The 24,350-nt window shown below is 35.8% G+C and overlaps 1 protein-coding gene across 4 annotated transcripts; it reads left to right on the plus strand.

Moving 5' to 3' along the window:
* Positions 1-211: 211 nt before the first annotated feature.
* On the plus strand, positions 212-23,074 carry LOC140751329 (uncharacterized). Of its 4 annotated transcripts, none has more exons than XM_073085238.1 (5): positions 212-607; positions 18,086-18,172; positions 19,191-19,279; positions 22,043-22,170; positions 22,674-23,074. In XM_073085238.1, the coding sequence occupies exons 1-5, from the start codon at positions 476-478 to the stop codon at positions 22,814-22,816; spliced, it is 579 nt and encodes a 192-aa protein (XP_072941339.1). In that variant the 5' UTR covers positions 212-475; the 3' UTR covers positions 22,817-23,074. The 4 variants fall into 4 exon arrangements, with proteins under 4 accessions (XP_072941339.1, XP_072941341.1, XP_072941340.1 ...); XM_073085240.1 differs by having other exon boundaries at positions 19,206-19,279; XM_073085239.1 differs by having other exon boundaries at positions 212-595.
* The last annotated feature ends 1,276 nt before the right edge of the window (positions 23,075-24,350 follow it).

The raw sequence follows: 24,350 nt of genomic DNA on the forward strand, positions 1-24,350 counted from the left end.
CTTTGGCCGTTTTTCGTATTTTTTTTACTAAACCCGGCCTCCATTTATTACAAGTCAATGTTCCGATGATGAATAGTGTAAGAACATCACTCAACAGCGTTCAGTTAAAACGAATTATTTATTCACGTGTTATTTTCTCATTTTTTATTGACGCATTCGAATCTGTTAATAACGCAAGCTATAAATCCAAAAATAAACGCGTCTTGCTGTCTGTTACAAATACTCCAGTGCTCTGGAGTCCGGCGTGCGATTGACAGCCGTTTCCCGCGCAAATTGACAACTTTATTTTTAATATTTCGAATATTCTTAATTACTTGTTACATACAGCCATTAAACATTAAAAAGAAATAAAAAGCTTGTTTTTTGTAAATCACAGTAAATTTGCGCAGTAAATTTAATATTTAAATAATTCAGTATTAATTTGCTATTTTAATTTGAATAAAGGAAAAGTTAAATAGTTTTTATCGTTTTAAAAATGGCGCGAATTAAAACGAACGCACAAATATTATCTGTGTTGACTTTGTTGGTTTTTTTGTGCAACGAAAGCGGAGCGAAGACATCGGATAATAAAACCAATAATCCTGATACATCAGAGGTAAAGCATAAGGTAAAATTGTATCTGTAATTTAAAAATGTTATTAATAATTCTTACGTTATGTTATCTAATATATAAAATTCTCGTGTCACAGTTTTCGTTGCCTTACTCCTCGGCTAACCGAAAACGGAAATCGGAAACGGCTTGACCGATTTTGATGAAATTTTTTGTGCTTATCCGGTATCTATGAGAATCGGCCAACATCTATTTTTCATACCCCTAAGTGATAAGGGTTGTTCACCCTTAACATTTTTTTATTTATATGGCAACACAACGTTTGCCGGGTCAGCTAGTTTTTACATATAATTTAAATTTTTGATATACTTAAAACTTTTTTATGCTTAGGTAAACAATAAATAATTAAATTTATAATATATTTTAAAATAATTATTTACATTTAATATATTGTATATTAATATTTTTTAACTATTTAATTAATCAAAACAATACTTACTTTTATTATTTTGTTTTGGTTAAAGGCAGTTTTGATAAACTACAATAGAATTACGTACATGTAGACTTAGGATACTATATAGAAATATGAATTACCGAACAAAATCGTCTAAGTAAGTCCGACTCGCACTTTACCAATATTTTCAAAATAAAACGCGTGATAAAATTATTAAAAATGTAATGTTGGTTAATGACAGTTACTTTAATGTTGGTTATAATGAGAGTTATGTGGAATTTTGTGGTTCAACTTCGGAGTATAGGTACCACCGCCACACCCATTTTTGTCTTATAACAGCGGTGTAGCGCTGTGTTTTGGTTTGAAGGGTGTGGTAAAGGAGACACTTACACGAGGCCTTTTTTAGGGTTCCTTACCCAAAGGGTGAAAACGGAACCTCATTCCTAAGCCTCCGCTGTCTGTCCGTTTATCACAGGGCTCCATGTCTTAAACCGTAACAGATAGACTAGAGAATAAATAAAAAATAAATAAAATAATGGTGGTACGGAACCCTCAGTGTGCGTGTTCGAGTTCATTCGTTATCATAGCAGCCTTAGAAGTAAATGCATTGTAATAAAATTTGTGTAAATAAAATTTGAACTGTCTTATTTTTACGGTTCAATAGATAAATGAAAAGACGCTGAAAAAAAAGCGCTTTCTTATTATATATGGGAACCCGCATTTGTTTTTAAGTTTGTAAAAAAATCAAGTGTATTACGGCTCAAATGATAGAGCCTTGTGACAGACGGACAGACAGCGGAGACTTAGTAATAGGGATCCGTTTTTACCCTTTGGGTACGGAACCCTAAAAATGTCTATGGAAATGACTAAGCATATGTTTTATGATAATTTTTAAGAATTACGTGTGATGATTTGATGACAAGAACAGTGGTCCGCTATTTTGAATCGTTTATTTTAAGATTTTCAAATTGGCTTTATTCATGTAGAATTTGGGTTTATATTTTGAATTGTATCCAAAAAGTGACGCTAATTTCAAATGACGTAGTTTTAAGGCCATTTGTGTTAAAACTCTCAGAAGGGATTTAAAAATATAATAGTTACCTATATTATTCCACAATGGTCAGCATTTACAGTAAGGGCACGTGCCCTGACGACGAATCTGAAGACGTTTTTAATCCTTACTCCTTAGTAATATTATAAATCCGAAAGTAACTCTGTCTGTCTGTCGTCTGGATGTCTCTTCTTCACGCCTAAACTCTGAACCGATTTTAATTGATATTAGTAAGGATTGAATCGTAAACTATGCATTTGATCAAGTGATGATCTTTAGCAAAGTTGTAGTCCACGAGCCCACGAAGGTTTCAGAGTTGGTACGACCAATTTTCGCCAGATGGCGCCACTGCCATTTCAATGAAGGGACTAATTTTCAGTTTTATGTATGTTAGTATGTCATATTTTCTTTTAAACGCGGGCGAAGCCGCGAGCAAAAACTAGTGTGATATAAATTGTCATGTTTGTGTACGATAGCGCAATAAATATTGTATTTTACATAAATGATAGTATTTTTATACTGATAATAAAGCAATTCGTGCAAAATTATTCCCGAACCAATCCAAAATATCATTTTTTTTATCTTCTGTATCATCATATGTTAACTTTATTTTAAAAAGCTATTCATTCTCAGAAAAATATGTCTAAATCAATATTTAATCACCCCGAAACTATGGGAGAAATCCCTTAACCTGGCAACACTGCTCGCCATGGTGTATGCCAAAATACATTGTGCTTTAGTAACCCACTTCAAAGCTAATTTGCAAGAATATTTGCAATAAGATTAAAGAGTATTTGGCACAGAACTTTCTTCTTTGACGACTCAGTTCCGCATTACACCTATTTCTATGCAATATAATGTTAAGTTACTAAAAATAAATATAGTAAGTACATATTATATTGAAGTTTAATATTATTTAATTAATTTAAAGTATGTAAAAACCGCTGTGATTTGACTTCGGCGGCACCACCGCCATTTCTGCCTCATAATAGCAGAGTTAAGCGCTGCTGTGTTCTGGTTTGAAGGGTGTGGTAAGGGAGACATACTTTCCGAGGCGTTCCAGCTTAGTCCTCAGGGGTAGCGGCGCATCTGTGGCCGACCTCAGGTAGGAATATCTAATCATATCTGGGGTTGATTACAGATGTCAATGGGCGGCAGTAGCCACTTACCATCAGGTGGACTGCATGTTCGTCTGCAATTCCAATATCATTAAAAATCATAAGCACTGCAACTGCATCTGAGGGTACATTAGCACTCACATCTTTGTCCTCATCCGAAAAAATATTATAATAATAATTACATATTTCATCGAATACTATAACAAAAACATCCAAACTGTTTCTTTTTACTGAAATAATTAACCAATAAATAAATACATAGTATTTAAAGGTTATTATATATTGTAGTTATGTTATTAATGAAATGAATATCAATCAATCATGTAAATGCCGCAGTGATAGCCTAATGGTTAAGAAACTCGGCACACACCTCTGATTTTTCAAAGTTATGTACGTATTAGGAATTAATTATCACTTCCTTAAAACGGCGAATGAAAAAATCGTGACAAAACCTGATTTATATAAAATAAAATCTCAAAGCTATGTGAAGTCTACCAATACGCACTTGTCCAGCGCGGTGGACTATGGCCTAATCCTTCTCATTCTGAGAGACCCGTGCCCAGCAGTGGAACAATGAGTTGATGACGAAACGTAAATAAGGTGTGTTGACAGATATCTCCTTGAAACTAAATGAACACATTACGACGCTTAACTAATAAAACGCACTGGCGTCACTCGCGAAAATTTATATATTTGTATGACATTGAGATTATTCTCGCCATAACCACAGACGAAAATAATATATAATGCTTCACAGAGCATTGAGGCATATTGTGTGTGTGAGTGAGAGTTCACGCAAAATTACTGATTTTGCGAATTTCGATGTTTAATTACATATTTTTTTATAATATAGGAGTAGCAGACAAGCATGCAGTTCACCTGATGGTAAGGCTACTGCCATGGACATCTGTTATCAACCCCAGATAGGATCGATATTCCTACCTGAGGTCGGCCACAGATGCGTCGCTAGCCCTGAGGACTAGGCTGGAACGCCTCGTAAAAGTCTGTTTCCCTTAAAGACGATTTTTACACTCACAGCCCCACACTAAGATTCCCTGTGTCATGGGCCCCATCGTCACACACATAGACAAACACCCAGACCCAGAAAAGAAATCTAAATTCATCATTCGAAATCTGCCTGGCCGGGGATCGAACCCCGGGCCCTTGCGCGTCTGATTAGTATGGTGACCGCTTCCCTACGCAATTCGTCATTTATTTATTAATCAAATATTTATTCTTGAAGGTAGAACCCTATGTGGTTCTAATCCGGCGGCACCACCGCCACATCTATTCCTGTTATAACAGCAGTGTTAAGCGCTGCTGTGTTCTGGTTTGAAGGGTTAAGGGAGACAAACTTTTCCGAGGTGTTCCAAATTAGTCCTCAGGGGTACTGGCACTGACCCTAGGTCGGAATTTAATCTTATCTGTAGTTGATTACAGATATCACGTGGATTGCATGCTCATCAGCTATAATAAAAAAATAACACTAAGTACTGAAGTTTATTTTTCCAAAGGTTTAATATGTACGAAAGTTTGTAAAGATGGATAGATCTTTGTTATACTACAACGAAAATACTACTGATCGAATTTGCTTAAAAATAGACAAACAATTAGTTTATCTATTAACCTGGATTAAACCATAGGATACTCATTAGAGTCCGCACCAAACTTCTAGTCCGCTCGGAATATAGAAACAAGTCGCGTAACAGCAAATTGTAGATATTAGCGGAACGAAGCCTCCTGGCACCCTCCGCTGCCCGCTCTCGCTCGCGAGTACATAGCAGTTAGTATGCTCTTACGTTGCTACGGAGTATATGCTTGTAGTTGTGTTCGACCGCATTGGCTCTCTGACTACACGTGACAACAACTTCAGAGCGGACTAGAAGTTTGGCGCGGATTATACCACAGTAAACAAGGACACGGGCGGAACCGCGGGCAAAATCTAGTTAGTGATACTGCGCATATGAGTAGATTTTAGTACGGTAAAATATTTTGTTTCAAAGCTCGACTTTTGGTGTGAAGCATAGATTAGTAAAGATGCTTCGCCGCCTTGAAATTGAATGAAGCCACAAATGGCTTATTTTAGTAAGTTCTTTTTGTGAATCCTTGACAAATAAAATCATTTTTAGAGAAAATTTACGAATAAATAACTAATTTACGTAATAATTACGTAATTTACGTAATAAATAAATAATTATTTCAAATATTTTAGGGACATTTTAGCACGGAGACGTGGCAAAACTTTTTTACGCAACTATTTCAATTCTCAAAACTGGGTACATTTTCTTGTTAGGCGTGAGTAATCTTTACTAATCTATGGTGTGAAGCCATAACTCACCGTATTTAATTACTGTTGAAATAACGCTAAATTATTGAAATTGTTAGGAACGTATTTACGACTTTGAATTATTTGTTTCAGAGTTTATTTCACTCACAATTTGAGCTGTTAAGCACGAAGTCGATTATTTTTACAATTTTATGAATATTTTAAGGGTTTACTTACTTTCAAAATACGAATTTAAGAGATTCTTTAATATCTCTAACGGATACAACTATACAAATGAATTTTTATTTTTTTTCAAATTCTTTTTTTTTATTCGTTATAGGTTCTTTACAGAGCACTTTTTGAATGTCAATATAACTACCGCCACTTCACAAGGTGTTTCGTTATGAAAAAGAAGCGGCGAAAGAAATTCCATAACACACATCTTTTAACAAAATGTTTTTTACAATGTTAAACTTAACCTAATGGTACATGTTAAAATTAATATCAAAAATAATAAGTATAAATATTTTTATTGTCTGTTGTGTATACAGAAAAATATATTTAGTCTATGCCTGACAGCTACTCGTTTTATTAGGTTATGGGCCCAGTCCCATATTTTTTACCGTTATAATTTGTGAATCTCCTTATTTTATCGTGGAAAAGTAAAAATGTCGACGTCGGGCTATTTAGTAAATGTGCCGAAACTCAAAGGCCGCGAAAACTATGACGATTGGGCGTTCGCGACGAGCAATTTTTTGCTACTCGAGGGTATCGACATTGAAAATTTACCGGCGGCGATTAGTGAAACCGAGATGAAGAAAGCCAAAGCTAAACTTGTAATGACTATCGACTCTTCATTATACGCGCACATAAAAAATGAGACAACAGTGACCGATGTGTGGAAGAAACTAAAGAAGTTGTTCGATGACACGGGATATCAACGAAAAATAAGTTTACTCCGGACGTTGATTTCAATACGCCTTGAATCCTGTGATTCTATGACAACCTACGTATCTCAAATGGTCGAGACGGCGCAGAAATTGAAGGGGACAGGTTTTGAAATCACCGACGAGTGGATTGGTTCGTTACTTTTAGCCGGACTTCCTGAAAAATTTTCACCGATGATAATGGCGATAGAGCATTCGGGTATCGCCATTAGCGCTGACGTCATCAAAACAAAATTACTCGATATGTGTGAGGAGGTTGGCACCACTGGAGCAGACACTGCATTTTGGACTAAACAGCGATCGAAAAATGGCGACACTAACCGCAGAGTAAAATCACCACAAACGTCAATGTCAAGAAACATGTCAACGGGCAGTAAACAAATAAAATGTTATAATTGCAAGAAGATCGGTCATTTTAAGAATAAGTGCCCTGAATTAAAAGCAACTAAAAATGTATATGCTTTTAGTGCAGCGTTTTTTAACGGGAATTTCAGCACAGAAGACTGGTATGTCGATTCGGGCGCTAGTGCACACATGACATCTAATAAAGATTGTTTATTGCGAACTAGACGGGTGAGCGAAAATAAAGAAATTGTAGTCGCAAATCAAATGACAGTCCCTGTAGTGAGTGTCGGTGAAACACAAATTACCACGAGTGTGAACAATTCTCAGTATGATGTGATTGTGAAGAATGTTTTATACATACCCAAGCTCACAACAAATTTACTATCAGTAAGTCAGCTGATTGCTAATGGAAACAGAATTGTGTTCAAAAAGGATGTCTGTTTGATATATAATCCAGTGAATGAGCTTATTGGTACTGCAAATTTGGTTCATGGTGTGTACAAATTAAACACAATTAAATCCGAGAATTTGTTGTCCGCTGTGTCAATATGGCATAGAAGGCTAGGACATATAAATAGTAAGTCCTTGCAGAAAATGAAAGAAGGTGCTGTAGAAGGGGTTTCTTTTGACAAGGAAGCTGACATAAAGATCCAGAATTGTGAAGTGTGCTGTGAGGGAAAACAGACACGTTTCCCTTTCCCATCAGCTAACCATAGAAGTGAACAACTACTGGAAGTAGTACACTCTGATTTATGTGGGCCGATGGAGACCAAGTCGATTGGTCAGTCAAAGTATTATCTTCTATTTGTGGATGATGCCAGCAGAATGACTTTTGTCTATTTCTTGAAGGAGAAGAACCAGGTATTTCAGCATTTCAAAGAATTTCGAAGTATGGTTGAAAATCAAACAGGAAACAAGATAAAAATATTGAGATCTGACAACGGAGGGGAGTTTTGTTCGAGAGAGATGGAGAGTTTCTTAAGACAAGCTGGTATCGTCCATCAGAAGACCAATCCTCATACTCCTGAGCAGAATGGTCTCGCAGAAAGGTTCAACAGAACTGTGGTTGAACGGGCAAGGTGTTTACTGTTTGAAGCAAACCTCGATAAAAGTTTTTGGGCTGAGGCAGTAAATACTGCTGTGTACTTAAAAAATAGGACACCAGCTGAAAGTTTAGGCATGACACCATTCGAGAGGTGGTCGGGTACCAAACCAGACCTGAGTCATGTCAGGATATTCGGCAGTAAGGTGATGATGCATATTCCCAAGATACAAAGAAAAAAATGGGATAAGAAGGCTGAAAAATTGATCCTAGTAGGGTATCCAGATAACGTAAAAGGATACAGATTATATAACCCAAAAACTAGAAAAATCACTACGAGCAGAGATGTCATTGTTATGGAGAAAGAAGACTCTGACACAGCTCAGATTGTAGTAAATGAAAAAGAAGAAAATAAAGAAGAAAAGTCAGAGAAAGATAAATATTCAGTAAAGAAAGAAAGTTTATCAGAGGACACAATTACAGATCCAAATGATCCTACTTATACCTGTGACTTATCGAGTTCCCAAGAAGATTCATACCAATCCGTGTCCGAAGAAGAAAATGAGTCTATCACTGATGCACAGATTCTGATGGAAGCGGTTAGTAAACGTAAGAGAAAACCAGTAGATAGGTATGGAATAACCAACCTCTGTATTTTGGACGAGCTGGAATCGTATGGTGAAGAACTCAGTTATGAAGCTGTAATGAATGGACCAGAAAAGGAACAGTGGAGACAGGCAATGACAGATGAGCTGAAGGCTTTTGAAGATAATGAAGCATGGGAATTCGTAGACAGAAAAGAAGCTGATAGAGTGGTACAATGCAAATGGATTTTTAAAAAAAAGTTCGAAAATGACAATAAAGTGCGGTATAGAGCACGATTAGTCGCGAAGGGTTACACTCAAAAGGAAGGAGTGGATTACAATGAAACATTCTCTCCCGTGGTTCGTTACTCTACATTGAGACTTCTATTTGCCGTGAGTGTTAAACTTAATTTTGATATTATCCACTTGGATGTAACTACAGCTTTCTTAAATGGTTATCTAAAAGAAAATGTTTACATGCAAGTACCACCTAATTTAAACTGTAGTGAAAATTGTGTTCTAAAACTGAAACGTGCTATATATGGCTTGAAACAATCAGCCAGGGCTTGGAATGATAGAGTAAATGATTGTTTGTTAAAATCTAACTTTGTTAAATCCAAATTAGAACCATGCCTATATATTAAAAAATGTAAAGAGATGCATATCATCATAGCAATATTTGTAGATGATTTCTTCATTTTTTCAAATAGCAGTGATATGGTAAATGAAGTAAAAACAGAATTAATGTCAAAGTTTAAAATTAAGGATTTGGGGAAATTAAAACAGTGTTTGGGTATGAGGGTAAAAATGTATGAAAATGGTTGTATTTCTTTAGATCAACAAAAGTTTGTAGACCATATTTTAAGTAAATTTAATATGACAGAGTGTAATGTTGTTGATCCCATTGAAAGTAATTTAAAACTAGAGAAAAGTGTAGATGTTTGTAAACAATACCCATATCAACAACTCATAGGAAGCTTGATGTACCTAAGTGTTTTAACTCGCCCAGATATTTCTTACAGTGTAAGTTATTTGAGCCAATTTAATAATTGTTATTCTTTGACCCATTGGAAGTATGCAAAACGAATTTTAAGATATTTATGTAAAACTAAATCTTATGGGCTAATGTTTAGTAAAGATAATTGTGACTTGGAAGGTTTTGTTGATGCAGACTGGGCCTCAAATACTTTAGATAGAAAATCTTATACAGGTTTTTATTTTAAGTTCATGTGTATTGGAGGATAATACCATCTGTGGCTCGACTCCGGCGGCACCGCCACACTTATTTCTGACTAACAACAGCGCTGCTGTGTTCTGGTTTGAAGGGTGTAGTAAGGACATACTTTTCCGCTTTCAAAATTACTCCTCAGGGATAGCATTTCCCGACCTCAGATCACCTAATCTTATCTGGGATTGATAACAGATATCCATGGGCAGTAGTCACTTATAGTCCGCGTAAAACTGCTAGTCCGCTCTGAATATAGAAATGAATCGCGTCGCCGCAGCAAATTGTATTACACCTGCTCGCAACAACTTCAGAGCGGACTAGCTTGTCGCGAACTACACCATCAAATGTCAGCTCGTTGGCTACTTATATTATAAAATACCAAGGCTGTAACAATTTCTAGGTCATGCTAAGTCTGCGAAAATAATACAACACGTGTTTTCAAGCCGTATGATATAATTTTGTTTAATATTTTGCGTAAAATACACCCACGCTGAAATCTTCTGAAATTTTTCAAACTACAATTCTAAAATGAAATCTGGTAATAAATTTGAATAATAGGCATTTACGAGTGTAGTATTCATAACGAAATATCAGAATTTCATTCCACTTTTTTTTTGGGTTCCGTATTCAAAGAGAAAACTTATTACTAAGCTTCCGTTGTCTCTCCGTTAGCCCCTTAGTCCGTCTGTCTGTCTGTCTGTCTCTCTATTCGTCTATCCGTCTATATTTATAGGAGTCACAGCGCTCTATCTCTTCAACCGTTATAGACAGGCATTTAAAATGTTTACATAGTTTGTTTGTTTGTATAAAAATACCAAAAATAAAAAGTTTAAAATATATTAAACTGGTATTTTTCTACATTTTTCTACTAGATTTTTGAACTATGATAAGAATACAGGTTACATTTTCATAGTGCATTTACATGTGTAATAAAAGATATACACAGCACAATAATATTTTTTTATTTTATTTTATCACACATTGTTCATGGCAACGCCACCTAAAAGAAAAATTGGTGCAACGGAACCCTCGTTTGTTAATTCGACTCGTACTTGGCCAATTATTTATTAAAAGCTGACAAATTTTGAACATGCAAAATTACATTTTATTGTATTAAAAGCTAACATTGTGTCCGTGATGACGCCGATGGTCGAATGGGATGAGTCGGTCTGTGGTCATTTTCAGAATGTTTTCCGACAGCGTATTTTTTTATAATATAGGAGTAGCAGACGAACATGCAGTCCACCTGATGGTAAGTGGCTACTGCCGCTCATGGGCATCTGTAATCAACGTCAGATAGGATTAGATATTCCTACCTGAGGTCAGCCACAGATGCGCCCTACCCCTGAGGTGTGAGCTAGAACGCCTCGGAAAAGTATGTTTCCCTTACCACACCCTAAAATATGGAAAAAATATGGAAGTGTTGCCAAGATTCAGTCAAGTATGATCTGTATTCATTGTTTTATGGAAACTCAATTGGACGTAGTTATGCAAAATGAATCCAACCTACAAAAACCGTTTTTTTTGTTACTATCACAAATGGCATCTCCACACCAACTTTCGTATATGCAAAAAATATTTAAGTTTCATGGTACATTTTTTCTTTTGAAATATACAGATATCAATGATACCAACCATAAATTAAGCAATTTAACTTTTACTAAAAGACCTATTTTCTCAAAAGTTAGTTTTTGTGGTTGGATCTATTTTGCATAACTACGTCCAATTGAGTTTTTATAAAACGCGTAGATAATAATATAACATTTAAGAAGCATATTCATACGATTATCCGAATCGATATTGTTAAATTTTAGTTATTATCGAATAAGATAATAAATTAATTTCTTAATTAGAAATAATTATGGAATGTTATGCCACATTTTCTAAATTAATACTGAGAATTAGGTCATAGGAAATACGGAACTTTTTTGCATATATGTTTTAATTTTTGCATTTTTTACTACAGATTTTTTTTATTTTATTATAATATACATATATTATTTTTATTTTATATTTTTTTAATTTTATATCATTTTATTATATTGTACAAAATATAAATATCTTATATATAAAATTCTCGTGTCACAATGTTAGTTACCGTAATCCTCCGAAACGGCTTTACCGATTCTCACCAAATTTTATATGCATATTCAGTAGGTCTGAGAATCGGCCACTATCTATTTTTCTTACTCCTAAGTTATAAGGGTTGTTCACCCTTAACTTTTTATTATTTATATGGTAACACAACGTTTGCCGGGTCAGCTAGTCTTAAATAAAATTAATTATTTTATATCAGAATTTGACATTATCGCAAAAATATCGGATTGTGTTTATACTGGCAACAATTATTACCTCGTTTCCCGCCAAAAGTCGGTACGCCATTATTATTACAGATTACAAATATGTGACTGCAAATATTGTTTTATTAAAACCGTGGAATGCAAAATAAGATATAAATTATGTGTAAATGAGTCTATAAACAACAGTATTTATTATTATTTGAATATTTAGACATTTATTTTCTGGTAAATTTTGTTTATTTTTTTAAAAGAGACGTTCAACTCTTAATTAAACTTAAAACTCGAAAAAGATCGGACATAGAATAAAAAACAAGCGCGAGTTGTTACCAATTGGTAATAACTCGATCGTAATGTATCATCTGTCCTTCAATCAAGTTTATGTATGAAAATTTTGTTAATGTCAGATCTATAACTACTATACCTAAGTTTTTAGGTAGGAAACGAGTATGGACATCTGTAATTAACCCTAGATAAGATTAGATTCCTATCTGAGGTCGGCCACACATGCGTTGCCACCCCTACGGACTAAGCTGGAAAGCTTCGGATAAGTCTCCCTTACCACACCCTTCAAACCAGAACACAGCAGCGCTTAACACTGCTGTTATAACAGAAATAGGTGTGGCGGTGGTGCCGCCGGAGTCGAACCACAGAGGGTTCTACCAACTTTACCTTCAACTTCCTAAATTGATGATAATAACGACGTAAATCTAGATCTTGCAACGAAAATCCTTTTCTTCCGATTCGGATTTTCTTGTCAGTTTGAATTACGTCTTCATTTTGGCTCCATTTCAATAAAGTTTTGTTTAATAGCCCTGAAATTTGCGTGCAATCTGTAGGCAAGATTAAGTAAACTACCTTATTTATTTATATCATCATCATCATCATCATCATCAACCCATTACTGTCCCACTGCTGGGCACGGGTCTCCTCTCAGATTGAGAAGGATTAGGCCATAGTCCACCGCGCTGGACAAGTGCGTATTGGTAGACTTCTCATACCTTTGAGATTTTTTTTTAAATCTCTCAGGTATGCAGGTTTCCTCACGATGTTTTCCTTTACCGTTTAGCAAGTGATAATTAATTCCTAATACGCACATAAGTTTGAATAATCAGAGGTGCGTGCCTGGGATTCGAACCTCGGACCCCTTGATCAAGAGGCCGAGTTGCTTAACCACTAGGCTATCACTGCTATCAATTTATTTATATAATAAACAATAAACGGTTTCTATAGCAGCAGTTTCAAATAGCAGTGATAGCCTATTGGTTAAGAAACTCAGCCTCTCGATCGAGGGGTCCGAGGTTCAAATCCCAGGCACGCACCTCTGATTTTTCGAAGTTATGTGCGTATTATAAATTAATTATCAAATGCTAAACGGTGAAGGAAAACATCGTGAGGAAACCTGCATACCTGAGAGATTTATAAAAAAAAATCTCAAAGGTATGTGAAGTCTACCAATACGCACTTGGCCAGCGCGGTGGACTATGGCCTAATCCTTCTCATTATGAGAGGAGACCCGTGCCCAGCAATGGGACAGTAATGGGTTGTTGATGAAACGGTTTCTACACTCACAGCCCCACACTACGATTCCCTGTGTCGTGGGTGCCGTGGACACACAAATAAATACACAAACACCCAGACCCAGAAACAGAAATCTAAATTCATCATTTAAATATCTGTCTGGCCGGGGATCGAATCCGGGACCCTTTGCGTGTCAGACCAGTATGGTGACCGCTCCGCCACGCCGGTCGTCAAATATATTTTTAGTGTTCCGTCTCCCAAGGGTAAAAACGGAACCCTATTACTGTCACCGTTGTTTATCTGTCTGTCACAGGTCTCTCTTGAACCTATACTTGTATTTGTATGTCATAGATTAGTAAAGATTACTCACTCCCAACAAGAAAATGTAAACAGTTTTGACAATTGAAATTGTCACTGTCATCTATTTTCAAATTAAAAAAAAATGTAGTTTTTAGATAATTTACGAATAAAACGATATTTCTCTGCACTTCTTCTTCGATTTCGTGTTTTTGCACCACTTAACTGCACATGTCGGTATAGTTCCGCGTAAATTACACCATGACAGCCATTAAATGGCTGACAGAATTATCAGCCGTTAAAGCCTTTTAATGGCTTCCTTCAATTACAAGGCGGTGAGATATCTATGCTTATCTATGACGTATGTAGGCAATTGGAAACTTTTATAGACAATGTGAGTATGAAATATGGCACTATGTCTAGTTGTGAGAAAGTCGCCTCACCCATTTTTGCCTAATAACAGCAGTGTTAACTAACTGCTAAGCGATGCTATGTTCTGGTTTGAAGTTTGTAAGGGATACATACTTTTCAGAGGGGTTCCAGCTTAATCCTTAGAAATAGAAACGAATCTGTGGTCAACTAGCTAACCTGAGCTAGGAATGTAATCTGAATTTTGAAGGTGGTGGAACCCTTTGTGGTTCAACTCCGGCGGTACAACCGCCACACCTATTTCTGTTATAATCGCAGTGTTAAGCGCTGCTGTGTTCTGGTTTGAAGGTGGTAAGGGAGACATACTTTTACGAGTCGTTCCAGCTTGGTCCTCAGGGGTAGCGGCACATTAGCGGCCCACTTTAGGTTGGAATCAAATCCTAGCTGGCAACCGCCACACCCGTTTCTACCTAATAACAGCAGTGTTAAACGCTGCTGTGTTCTGGTTTGAACCGTGTGATAAGAGACATACTTTTCTGAGGCGTTCCAGCTTAATCCTCAGTGGTAGCGGCGCATCTGTAGCCGACTTCAGGAAGGAATCTTATCTGGGGTTGATTATAGATGTCCATGGGTCACTTACCATCAGGTGAACTGCATGTTTATTCTTCTATAATATAAATAGTCCATCCTAAACCACGTCTGCGGTGGAGCCATGACGTTTCAATCGTCAAGTGTTATTCTGATTCACTCCAGCTCAAATAATCCAGCTTCTGACTGGCAGGCCGCCAGTGATAATATAAATAAATTGTATATATATTATGAAAATGGTACCAATGTTTTGGTAGTTTGTAACGTTTTAGACGAGCACTACTATTAAATTTGTATTTTGTCTGTCTATAACTAAGAATAATGTTAATTAGGGTTCCGTATAATCCGTAAAAGAGGGTAAGAACGGAACCATATTATGCCTCCGTTGTCTGTCCGTATACATATTTAAGTTCAATCTACAAGTATTAAAACGTTCAGAAGAGATTAAAAAAAAACAATGTATTCTTCCACAATCATCTACAGTTATAATAATACATCTTTATTCACACTTCCTACAACAGACATTGCAAGAATCAGATTACATTTAAGTAATAACTGAAAACAAGACTAATGTTAGAATCCTCTATGATTCGCCTTCTGTGGCACCACCGCCGCACCTGGTTTTGCCTAATAACAGCAGTGTAGCGCTGCTGTGTTGTGGTTTGAAGAGTGTGGTAAGGAAGACATACTTTTCCGAGGCATTCGAGCTTAGTCCTCGGGGGTAACGGCGCATCTGTGGCTGACCTATCCGGTGAAGTTCACAGATGCCCATTGGCAGCAGTAGCCACTTACCAGCAGGTGGACTGCAAGCTCGTCTGCTACACTTATATTATAAATAATTATAGTTTAAGAACTAAAAATCACACAAAAATCGCACAAGAAAAATCATTAATCCTGTTTTCTAACGATCCTGATGAGGTAAATGGGATAAAATTATAAGCTGTAATAATTGTTCAAAATTTTAAATTAATCGGACCGTTCAAAGTGGGTAAAAATCGAGTTCAAAGATTCCGTTACATACATACATAGATACAGGTCAAGCTAATAAAAGCGTGGTAAAAAAGATTGATAGTTCCAAAAATATAAAAATAGAAAATCAGCGCTCTATATATGAATTAATGTAATGTGACTGTAATCAGGGCCGGATTTAAGGGATGGCAACCGGGGCGACAGCCCCGGGGCCTCCACAAAAAGGGCCCCCCACAATAGAGACGTCGGATTTTTTTTAAATTCCGACTAGTAAACACTAGTAAAAATAAAATATATTTTCCTTTGATATTTTTTTTCGCTATTTTACCTTTATCTAAATTGCTTTGTTCTAACATAAATACTAGAAGAATCTACCTGCGTTTCACAATAAAATATTTATTGAAAAACTCAACTGAAAAAATTGTTCATTTTATTCGGAAAATAATTTGGGGCCAGGGGGGCTCCACTCCTATGTTGCCCCAAGGCTCTATACCTCTAAATCCGGCCCTGACTGTAATAGAAGTATTTTGCAAATAATCCCGGAAGATCTCAATTTATTCTCAATGGACATGACTCATATTATGTAGAATCGATATATTTCGCTGCCAAATTCAATTAAACATTGCTACGAAGATATTGATGAGAAATTATCTATTAGTTAATGTTCTCGAGTATTTAATGCTCGTTGTTTAATCATAGAACGTTTTAGTATTAAAATAACCTAATGTTTCTCTTGTCTTATATATAAAATTCTCATGTCACAATGTTAGCTACCGTACTTCTCCGAAACGGCTTTACCAATTTTCACCAAATTTCAAATGCATATTCAGTAGGTCTGAGTATCGGCTACTATCTATTTTTCATACCCCTAAGTGATAAGGGTTACTTACCCTTAACATTTATTTATATGGCAACACAACGTTCGCCGGGTCAGCTAGTTGTTTATAAAATTGAAGTAAACTAGCGTGCAATCCTACTGATAGTAAGTGGTCACTCTCACACATGGACAACTGAAACCAACTTCAGATAAGATTAGATTCCTACCCGCAGTTGTTGGCTACATATGCACCGTTACCTCTGAGTACTAAGATGGAACGCCTTGGATAAGTATAGCTCGACTTGGCGGAGGCACTGCCGTGCCTCTAGATCTCCCTTACCACACCCTTCAAATCAGAACACGGCAGCGCATAGCACTGTTGTTATGAGGCAGAAATAGATGTGTCGGTGGTGCCTCACGCATCGATCCACAAAGGGTTTTACCACCTCGCTAGCATGCAGTCAACTTAAAGTGAAGTGGCAACTGCCGCCCATGGACATCTATAATCAAACTTAGGTAGGATTGGAAAATTAAGAATCCTATCTGAAGTCGACTATCGATGCCTTTTACCCTGAAACTAAGTTAAAAAGCCTCGGATAAGTATGTCTGCCTTACCACAACCTTCAAACCAGAACACAGCAGCGCTTAACACTGCTGTTATAACAGAAATAAGTGCGGCGGTGGTGCCTCCAGCTTCGAACCACATAGGGTTCTACTACCTTCAAAGTTGACTTGCGTTTATGAATGAATAAAACTATATTAAAACATGCTTTTCAACACACCATCATAATAACATATAACAACTTGCTTTGTGAAGTTTATTTTGTACGCGTTGTCAGAAATATAGGTGAGCTGGATTGCATCTGTCAATATGATCTCGGTTTAAATAAACAGTGTAATTGCGGCTTGCGTTTGCGGCTTGCGTCTGCGGCAAGTCGTTTTAAATCGTAAAGAGTAAAAACGGAATCTTATTACTAAGACTTCGCTGTCTGACCGTTTGTCACAGGGCTCTATCTCTGGAACCGTAATAAGTAGATATAACAAATGTTCATTGAGTATGTAAAACGGTGGTGGCAACAAATAATAAAAATAAATGGTGTCGCCATACAAGAAACTGCTATTTTCGACACTTTTCGCTTTATGTTTTGAACTCTAATAGTTTCAATTTTCATAAAGCATTCAATAGCTTCCGTTACAAGAATACTAAAAATAAAAAAAAATAAAAATGTTGGTAAGGAACCCACCGTGTGCAACTTCGACTCGCACTTTGCCAAATATTAATAATTACATAATTATATAAAATAATAGTAATTAACGTGAAAGATATATAAATTATTACTTGCGTCCATAAGATTACATACTTTTTATTGATCAATTGTTTTTATTTGATAATTGGCTGTATATTTTTAACCGACTTCAAAAAGGAGGTGGTTATCAATTCGGCCGGTATCTTTTTTTTTTTTGTTTTTTTTTTTATCATATTAGACACGCTGTTTACATCGTTATCCAACTAAATATATTGAGCGCCGACTTCAGAAATATGTACTAAACCAACATTTATTTCAATTATTTTTTACTTTGTAGTGACATAGAAGTCGGTTGTATTTTTTGTTAAAAAAATTTTTCTTCTTTTTTGTTCTAGAACGACGGCCCAGCGCTGCTATTCGCAGACGAGCTGAAGCAGACCATCGAGAGGTACTTGTTCGGTATCTGCCCACAGACCTTCAAGGTAATTGGGAGTTCTTAATACTCCTGGCATAACTAAGTTAGAACGCTTGGAACAACTAGAATTTGAAGATTATAGATGTCATCATAGATTAGTAAAGATACTTCGCCGCCTTGAAATTGAATGAAGCCGCAAATGGCTTATTATAGTAAGTTCTTTTTTTGAATTCTTGACAAATAAAAACATTTTTAGAGAAAATTTACGAATAAATAACTAATACTGCGTAATTTTCATGATAATTAAATAATTTATAATAATAATTTCAAATATTTTAGGAACATTTTAGCACGGAGACGTGGCAAAACTTTTTTACGCAACTGTTTCAATTCTCAAAACTGGGTACATTTTCTTGTTAGGAGTGAGTAATCTTTACTAATCTATGGATGTCATACACTTTCGATTACACAATCACTTGGTTGGTTGTATTCATATCGGGAACGCTATGAAGCGTACCAACTTAGTGGTAAAACAATGTAATGTATCGTCGACGTCATGTAGGACTTATGTATGTTACATGTAAATAGTAGCAGATGTCTATAGGCACTTATTTTTTCGTTGCAAGCTCCATAATAATGATATAATTCTATAAATAAATTGTGCATGCTGTGTTTGCCTTAAAAGGTATACATATACTCATTTTGAATTGGCTTAAGATACATGTGTTGTTATTATTGTATGTGATGTAACCATTGGCAAACCTAATAAATAAATAAATAAATAAATAATCACTCGAGTTTGGACTCCGGTGCCACCACTGCCACACCTATTCTTTCTTAATAAAAGTGTTAAGTGCTGTTAAGGGAGGCATACTTATCCGAGACATTCCAGCTTAGTCCTCAGGAGTAGTGCACCTGTGAGTGACCTCAGGTACGAATATCTAATCCTATCTGGGGTTGATTACAGATGTCCATGGGCGGCAGAAGCCACTTACCATCAGGTGAACTTCACACTTTTCTGCTACTACTCCTAGATTATAAAAAATAATATTAGAACTGTGAACTATATATATATTTTCAAGCAGTCGCGTTGGTCGCAGGTGTCTGTGGGGAAGAGGAACTCCACTATACCCACGTGTGACCTGGACGCCGAGCAGCAGGACCTGGCTGGCAGGTGAGCAGCTGGGCAGTGGACGATAGAACTTTGGGAAATTTCCACTAGTTTAAGTGATTGGAGTGGAAAAAAGATTTTCAATACCAATTTTTAAGGTGGTAGAACCCTTTGTGGTTCGACTCCGGCGGCACCACCGCCACACCTATTTCTACCTAATAACAGCAGTTTTAGGCGCTGCTGTGTTCGCCGCTTCTTCTCCATAACAAAACACCTTGTGAAGTGGTAGTAGTTGTATTGATATTCAAAAAGTGCTCTGTAAAGAACCTATTTTGAATAAAATATTTTGATTAGATTTGATTTGAAAGCTTTTGAACGAAAACAGTTCCTTCAGTTTTTCACATACTGAACGATTAGAGCCTTCGTTTCGCAATTTTTATATAATAGTAAAATTAAATTGAAACTAAAGTTCATTGAAGCTAAAAATAAAGTGCGCAATTTGTATGTAGAATAATTCTTATACTAATGCTCGTCTAATGGGAACTCATATTATCACCACTTCTTTGTTAACCGCTGCTGTAATAAATATAGTTTAAACATCGATATACTATTGAGTACGGAATGATTTTTAATCATTCTACAAGAGAGCATTATAGATATGTTTCAGAACATTTGAGTTATAGGGAAATAACATTATTAATTTCAAAACTAAAAATCACCCTATAACAGTCATAAAAACTAAAAAGCAATAATTGTTGCAATCTAGTAACTGCGATGAAATCGTATTCAAAGACTCCGTTACATAGTTACATACATACATACATACATATACATCTAAATAAATATAACTCAAAGGTGACTGACTGACATAGTGATCTATCAACGCACAGCCCAAAACACTGGACGGATCGGGCCGAAATTTGGCATTCAGGTAGATGTTATGACGTAGGGGATGCCTAATGGGGATGCTAAGAAAGGATTTTGATCAATTCTACTCCCAAGGGGATAAAATAGGGGATGAAAGTTTGTATAAATCTTCTTAGTTAATAATATTACCTCGTAACGCGAGCGAAGCCGCAGGCAAAAGCTCGTAAATACATACATACATACCTACATACATACATACAACCCAAGCTAATAAAAGCGTGTTAAAAAGACATTTGCATTTTCCCCACAGACTCTAGTCATCTAGTTCCATCTAGTGACAATTTTGCGTAAACCGTTCTGCGCACTGCCCCACCCTTTAGATGACCTAGATTGTTTATTTTTTAACCCCGATCCCTGAGCTACCCTGGAAGCGCGCGCATCGAAAACAAAACAATAAAGCAACCTAGCTTTTCTAGAAACCTCGATTCAGTGTTGCTTACTCTTTATTTGTATTCTCCCTAAAATAAATATAAGTGTATGAAACTTGGCTTTTTTATTCCATTCATTTCTCATTATTAATAATCTATCTATCCAGTGTACAAAACAACTTGTCCGTAATTTAATTGTGTTGCAATTATCGCAATAAAGATTTATTTTCTTTATTTATTTCTTTGAATGCCGCATTCGCGCGCTTGCTAAACCTCAAGAAGGTATCACAAATTCTAACCGGTGGTTGTGGATGGAGAGTTTACCTAGGTTTGTGTAGGTTTGCAAGCGCTTGTAGCAACAATAACTTTTGATCAAGCCTAACATTTGCACGAATGAGTAAGAAACCAACTTGGCTTGATTTACGTTGAGCTGATTGAAGCTACTAATATAATCTAATCTCTAATCTTGTCTCCTAAATTTTAACATTTAGATTTAGTTTAGAAACTACATATATTATACATAAATATCAAATCTTAGTATGAAACACAATATTTAAATTACGTATGCAAAAAATTGAATAAATTATCGTATGCACTTCGTATGTTGAGAAAAACCGTTCCTCAAAAAACCGTTCTGACTGCATATCATGGTTGTGTCGCCTCAACACTTAGATATGGTATCATATTTTGGGGTAATTCGATAGATAAAGATATTGCATTCAAAGCACAGAAACGCTGTATCAGGTCGATGTGCAACTTAAAACCATGGGAGTCATGCAAACCTTATTTTACACATCTTAAAATCCTACCAATGCCATGTCTCTATATATTAGAGTGCAGTATATTTGTGTACCTTAACATTCACCTATTTGAGTTTAAGACTCGAGCACGACATAGAGCAGCTAACTTATGTATATTAGCATCCAAAACACACTTATATAAACAAAGTATATTCGTCAAAGCCCCAATTATATATAATAAGTTACCCGCAACGATCCGTTCCACTATTGAAATTGAATTATTTAAGCGGAAATTATATAATTTTTTAATTGACAAGTGTTATATTTTTTTAATGATTTGCTACTTATATTTTATTGCACAATTATTGTGTGCCCACCTGTGGTGGGAATATGTTGGACTCAAAATATGTTTGTACCATGCACCATGTACCCATGTTCCACAATAAATTTGATTTGATTTGATTTGATTTGTAGTAACTATAGTGAACTGTCATGTAGAACATTCCGGATTCGATTCCCGACCAGACAACTCAAGGATGCGCTACGATTTTAGTCATTATTTTTGTTTGGATTCTACACTCCCTAAAAAAAGCAAAATTTCTAACCTGGCCACCCTATCCTCTATGCACACATCAACTACACCTATCCACATTCACATCATCACCCACTCAAAACGCACACTTTAAAACTAAACATTGACATACCTCCACATGCGCACTAGCCAACACCCCAAAACGCACACATTTGTTTAACTCCAAACACTGGAATAATGGTAGATTTTCAAATCCTAGGTTTGCAACACTGGCGTTGCGCGCGCACTCGGCGTCGCGGTCTGACTGCGCGCGGCTCGGCGTGGCGATCGCGAACACGCTCGGCGAACTCGCTCGCACAGCGGCCACACGACATACACTTGCTACTGGTAATTTGTTTTTTTTAATACCATAATTATTATTTATAATCACCAAGGTATTTTCATTTTTAAAATTTTTTTACTAAAAAAATATTTTTCAAGTACCATTTTCGCCGACAGGATCGCTAGGATTAACGATTTTCATTGTGCGATTTTAGCGCGCTTTTAAATTATATTATTAAATATTAAGTATTAAACAAACTAAAATCGCACAATGAAAATTGTTAATCCCGGCGATCCTGATGGGCAGAATGTAAGTATTGTTCAAATTCAAATCTCATTTATTTAAAACTTGATTCATATAGAACACTTTGGTACATTGGTACTTGACACTTGTTTCAAAAACTAATTAATCTGACCGTTAAAAAATTGTTAAAAATGTTAAATTAATCTGACCATTCAAAGAGGATAAAATCGAGATCAAAGCTTCCGTTACATACCCAGATACAAACATACAGCTCATAAAAGCGTGGCAATAATTAGAAGTTATAATTATACCGTTATATTTACAGCCGCAGCAAACGAAGTAAAGAAGCGTAAACTGTCGAAGAGTCAGAAGAAGCAGATCTTAGCGAAGCAGCGCACCGCGCTCGCTGTCAAGAAGAAAGCTGCTGCGGTCGCCGCCGCCGCCGCTGCTAAGATGACATCTGCTTGAAGGAATGTAATACGGAAACAAATATATTCCTAATGCGGATTAGGTATCTAGTATAAGTAACCATATGGTACACGAGCTTTTGCCCGCGGCTTCGCTTGCATTACGATTTCCATCCCCTATTTTATCCCCTTGGGGGTAGAATTGATCAAAATCCTTTCTTAGCGGATGCCTACGTCATAACATCTACCTGCATGCCAAATTTCAGCCCGATCCGTCCAGTGGTTTGGGCGGTGCGTTGATAGATCACTATGTCAGTCAGTCACCTTTGAGTTTTATTATAGATGACAGAGAAAACAGTCCATTTTCGATAAACTCACGAGTAATATTATGACCATGTAGCAAAATAAGTAAGATTTGCTAAAATAAATGCCACGTCTTATTGGAACTTAGAAAGAATGACAGATCAATTTCTGCCTACTTCTTATGTGTATGCCTTCAAAGATACTCATATTCCTCCATTTTCTATGATTTGAATATGGTTAATTTGAGCTGTTTACTGATTGTGCTCACTCAGCGCACTTACACATTATTCACGTATAATGCAGTTTTTTTTTTCAAAAGGATTTAATTATACCATTTTAAAATTTTAACTATGTACGTTGAATAATTATTCACGTATAATGCAGTTTTTTTTTCAAAAGGATTCAATTATACCATTTTAAAATTTTAACTATGTACGTTGAATAATGTTAAAGTTACATACATTAGAACATTCAAATCGCTCTACTGTACAGTTGTGAAAACGCACTTGCACCAGTTTACGTAGGACCCGTCGCTATAGTCCATGGAATCGGTTATAGATGTCCAAGGGCGGCAGTGACCATGTATTTTCATTTTGAAGTCAAGATAGGTGTAAAACTAAAAACATAAACGCTGAAACTTTCGTATAGCAATGCACGCGTTCGGCTGGAATTCGTAGGAGGTTCCAAATTGGCGACGCTCTCCGTGCTTTTTAAATTAATCACACATACATAAATCTTCTTCATTATTATTTCAAAATATATAAGTAAATATAACATTACATTTTGACCGTCTCTAATAGTAATTGTACTCGTAATAGTCATTGTAATAATCAAATCGACGTTTTAGATATAAGATTTAGTGCTATTGTTAAATGAAATAATTTAAGACATAAAATAATTTGGATTTGCATTTGTACTCAATTGTCTTTAAAATAAATTATTCAAAAATATTTATATTTATTATTAATATTTCATAACGTTGTTTGTTAATAGTTTAATATTTTACGAGAAAAGACTAACATACGATTAATTTTAAGATAAAATAAGTGATTATTAATAAGATATTGTTTAATACATTATATAATGTAATATAAATATGATATATATGTTGAAACGATTCATGTATTTTTCGTGTAGAATTGAGGATTTTTTGTAAAAATATTTTACTAAAGGCATTTTTGTAAGTAATATTATCAAACCAAAACATTCGTGAAAATAAAAATCTTTGTACCATAGATTCTATGATTTGTACACTAATAAAAATTCTGACTCCTTAAAGTAAGCTCGCTGAC

This window comes from Epargyreus clarus, unplaced genomic scaffold (assembly GCF_041222505.1).
Source record: "Epargyreus clarus isolate Ecla_fem2 unplaced genomic scaffold, WU_Ecla_fem_2.2 ptg000022l, whole genome shotgun sequence".
Taxonomy (NCBI): Eukaryota; Metazoa; Arthropoda; class Insecta; order Lepidoptera; family Hesperiidae; genus Epargyreus; species Epargyreus clarus.

Bases quoted from the DNA above. Each gene is read 5' to 3' on its own strand.
- LOC140751329 (XM_073085238.1), top strand. From the start codon at position 476: ATGGCGCGAATTAAAACGAACGCACAAATATTATCTGTGTTGACTTTG. The intron at 608-18,085 runs GTAAAATTGTAT...TTTTTGTTCTAG, and splicing joins CATCAGAGGTAAAGCATAAG to AACGACGGCCCAGCGCTGCT. The intron at 18,173-19,190 runs GTAATTGGGAGT...ATTTTCAAGCAG, and splicing joins TCTGCCCACAGACCTTCAAG to TCGCGTTGGTCGCAGGTGTC.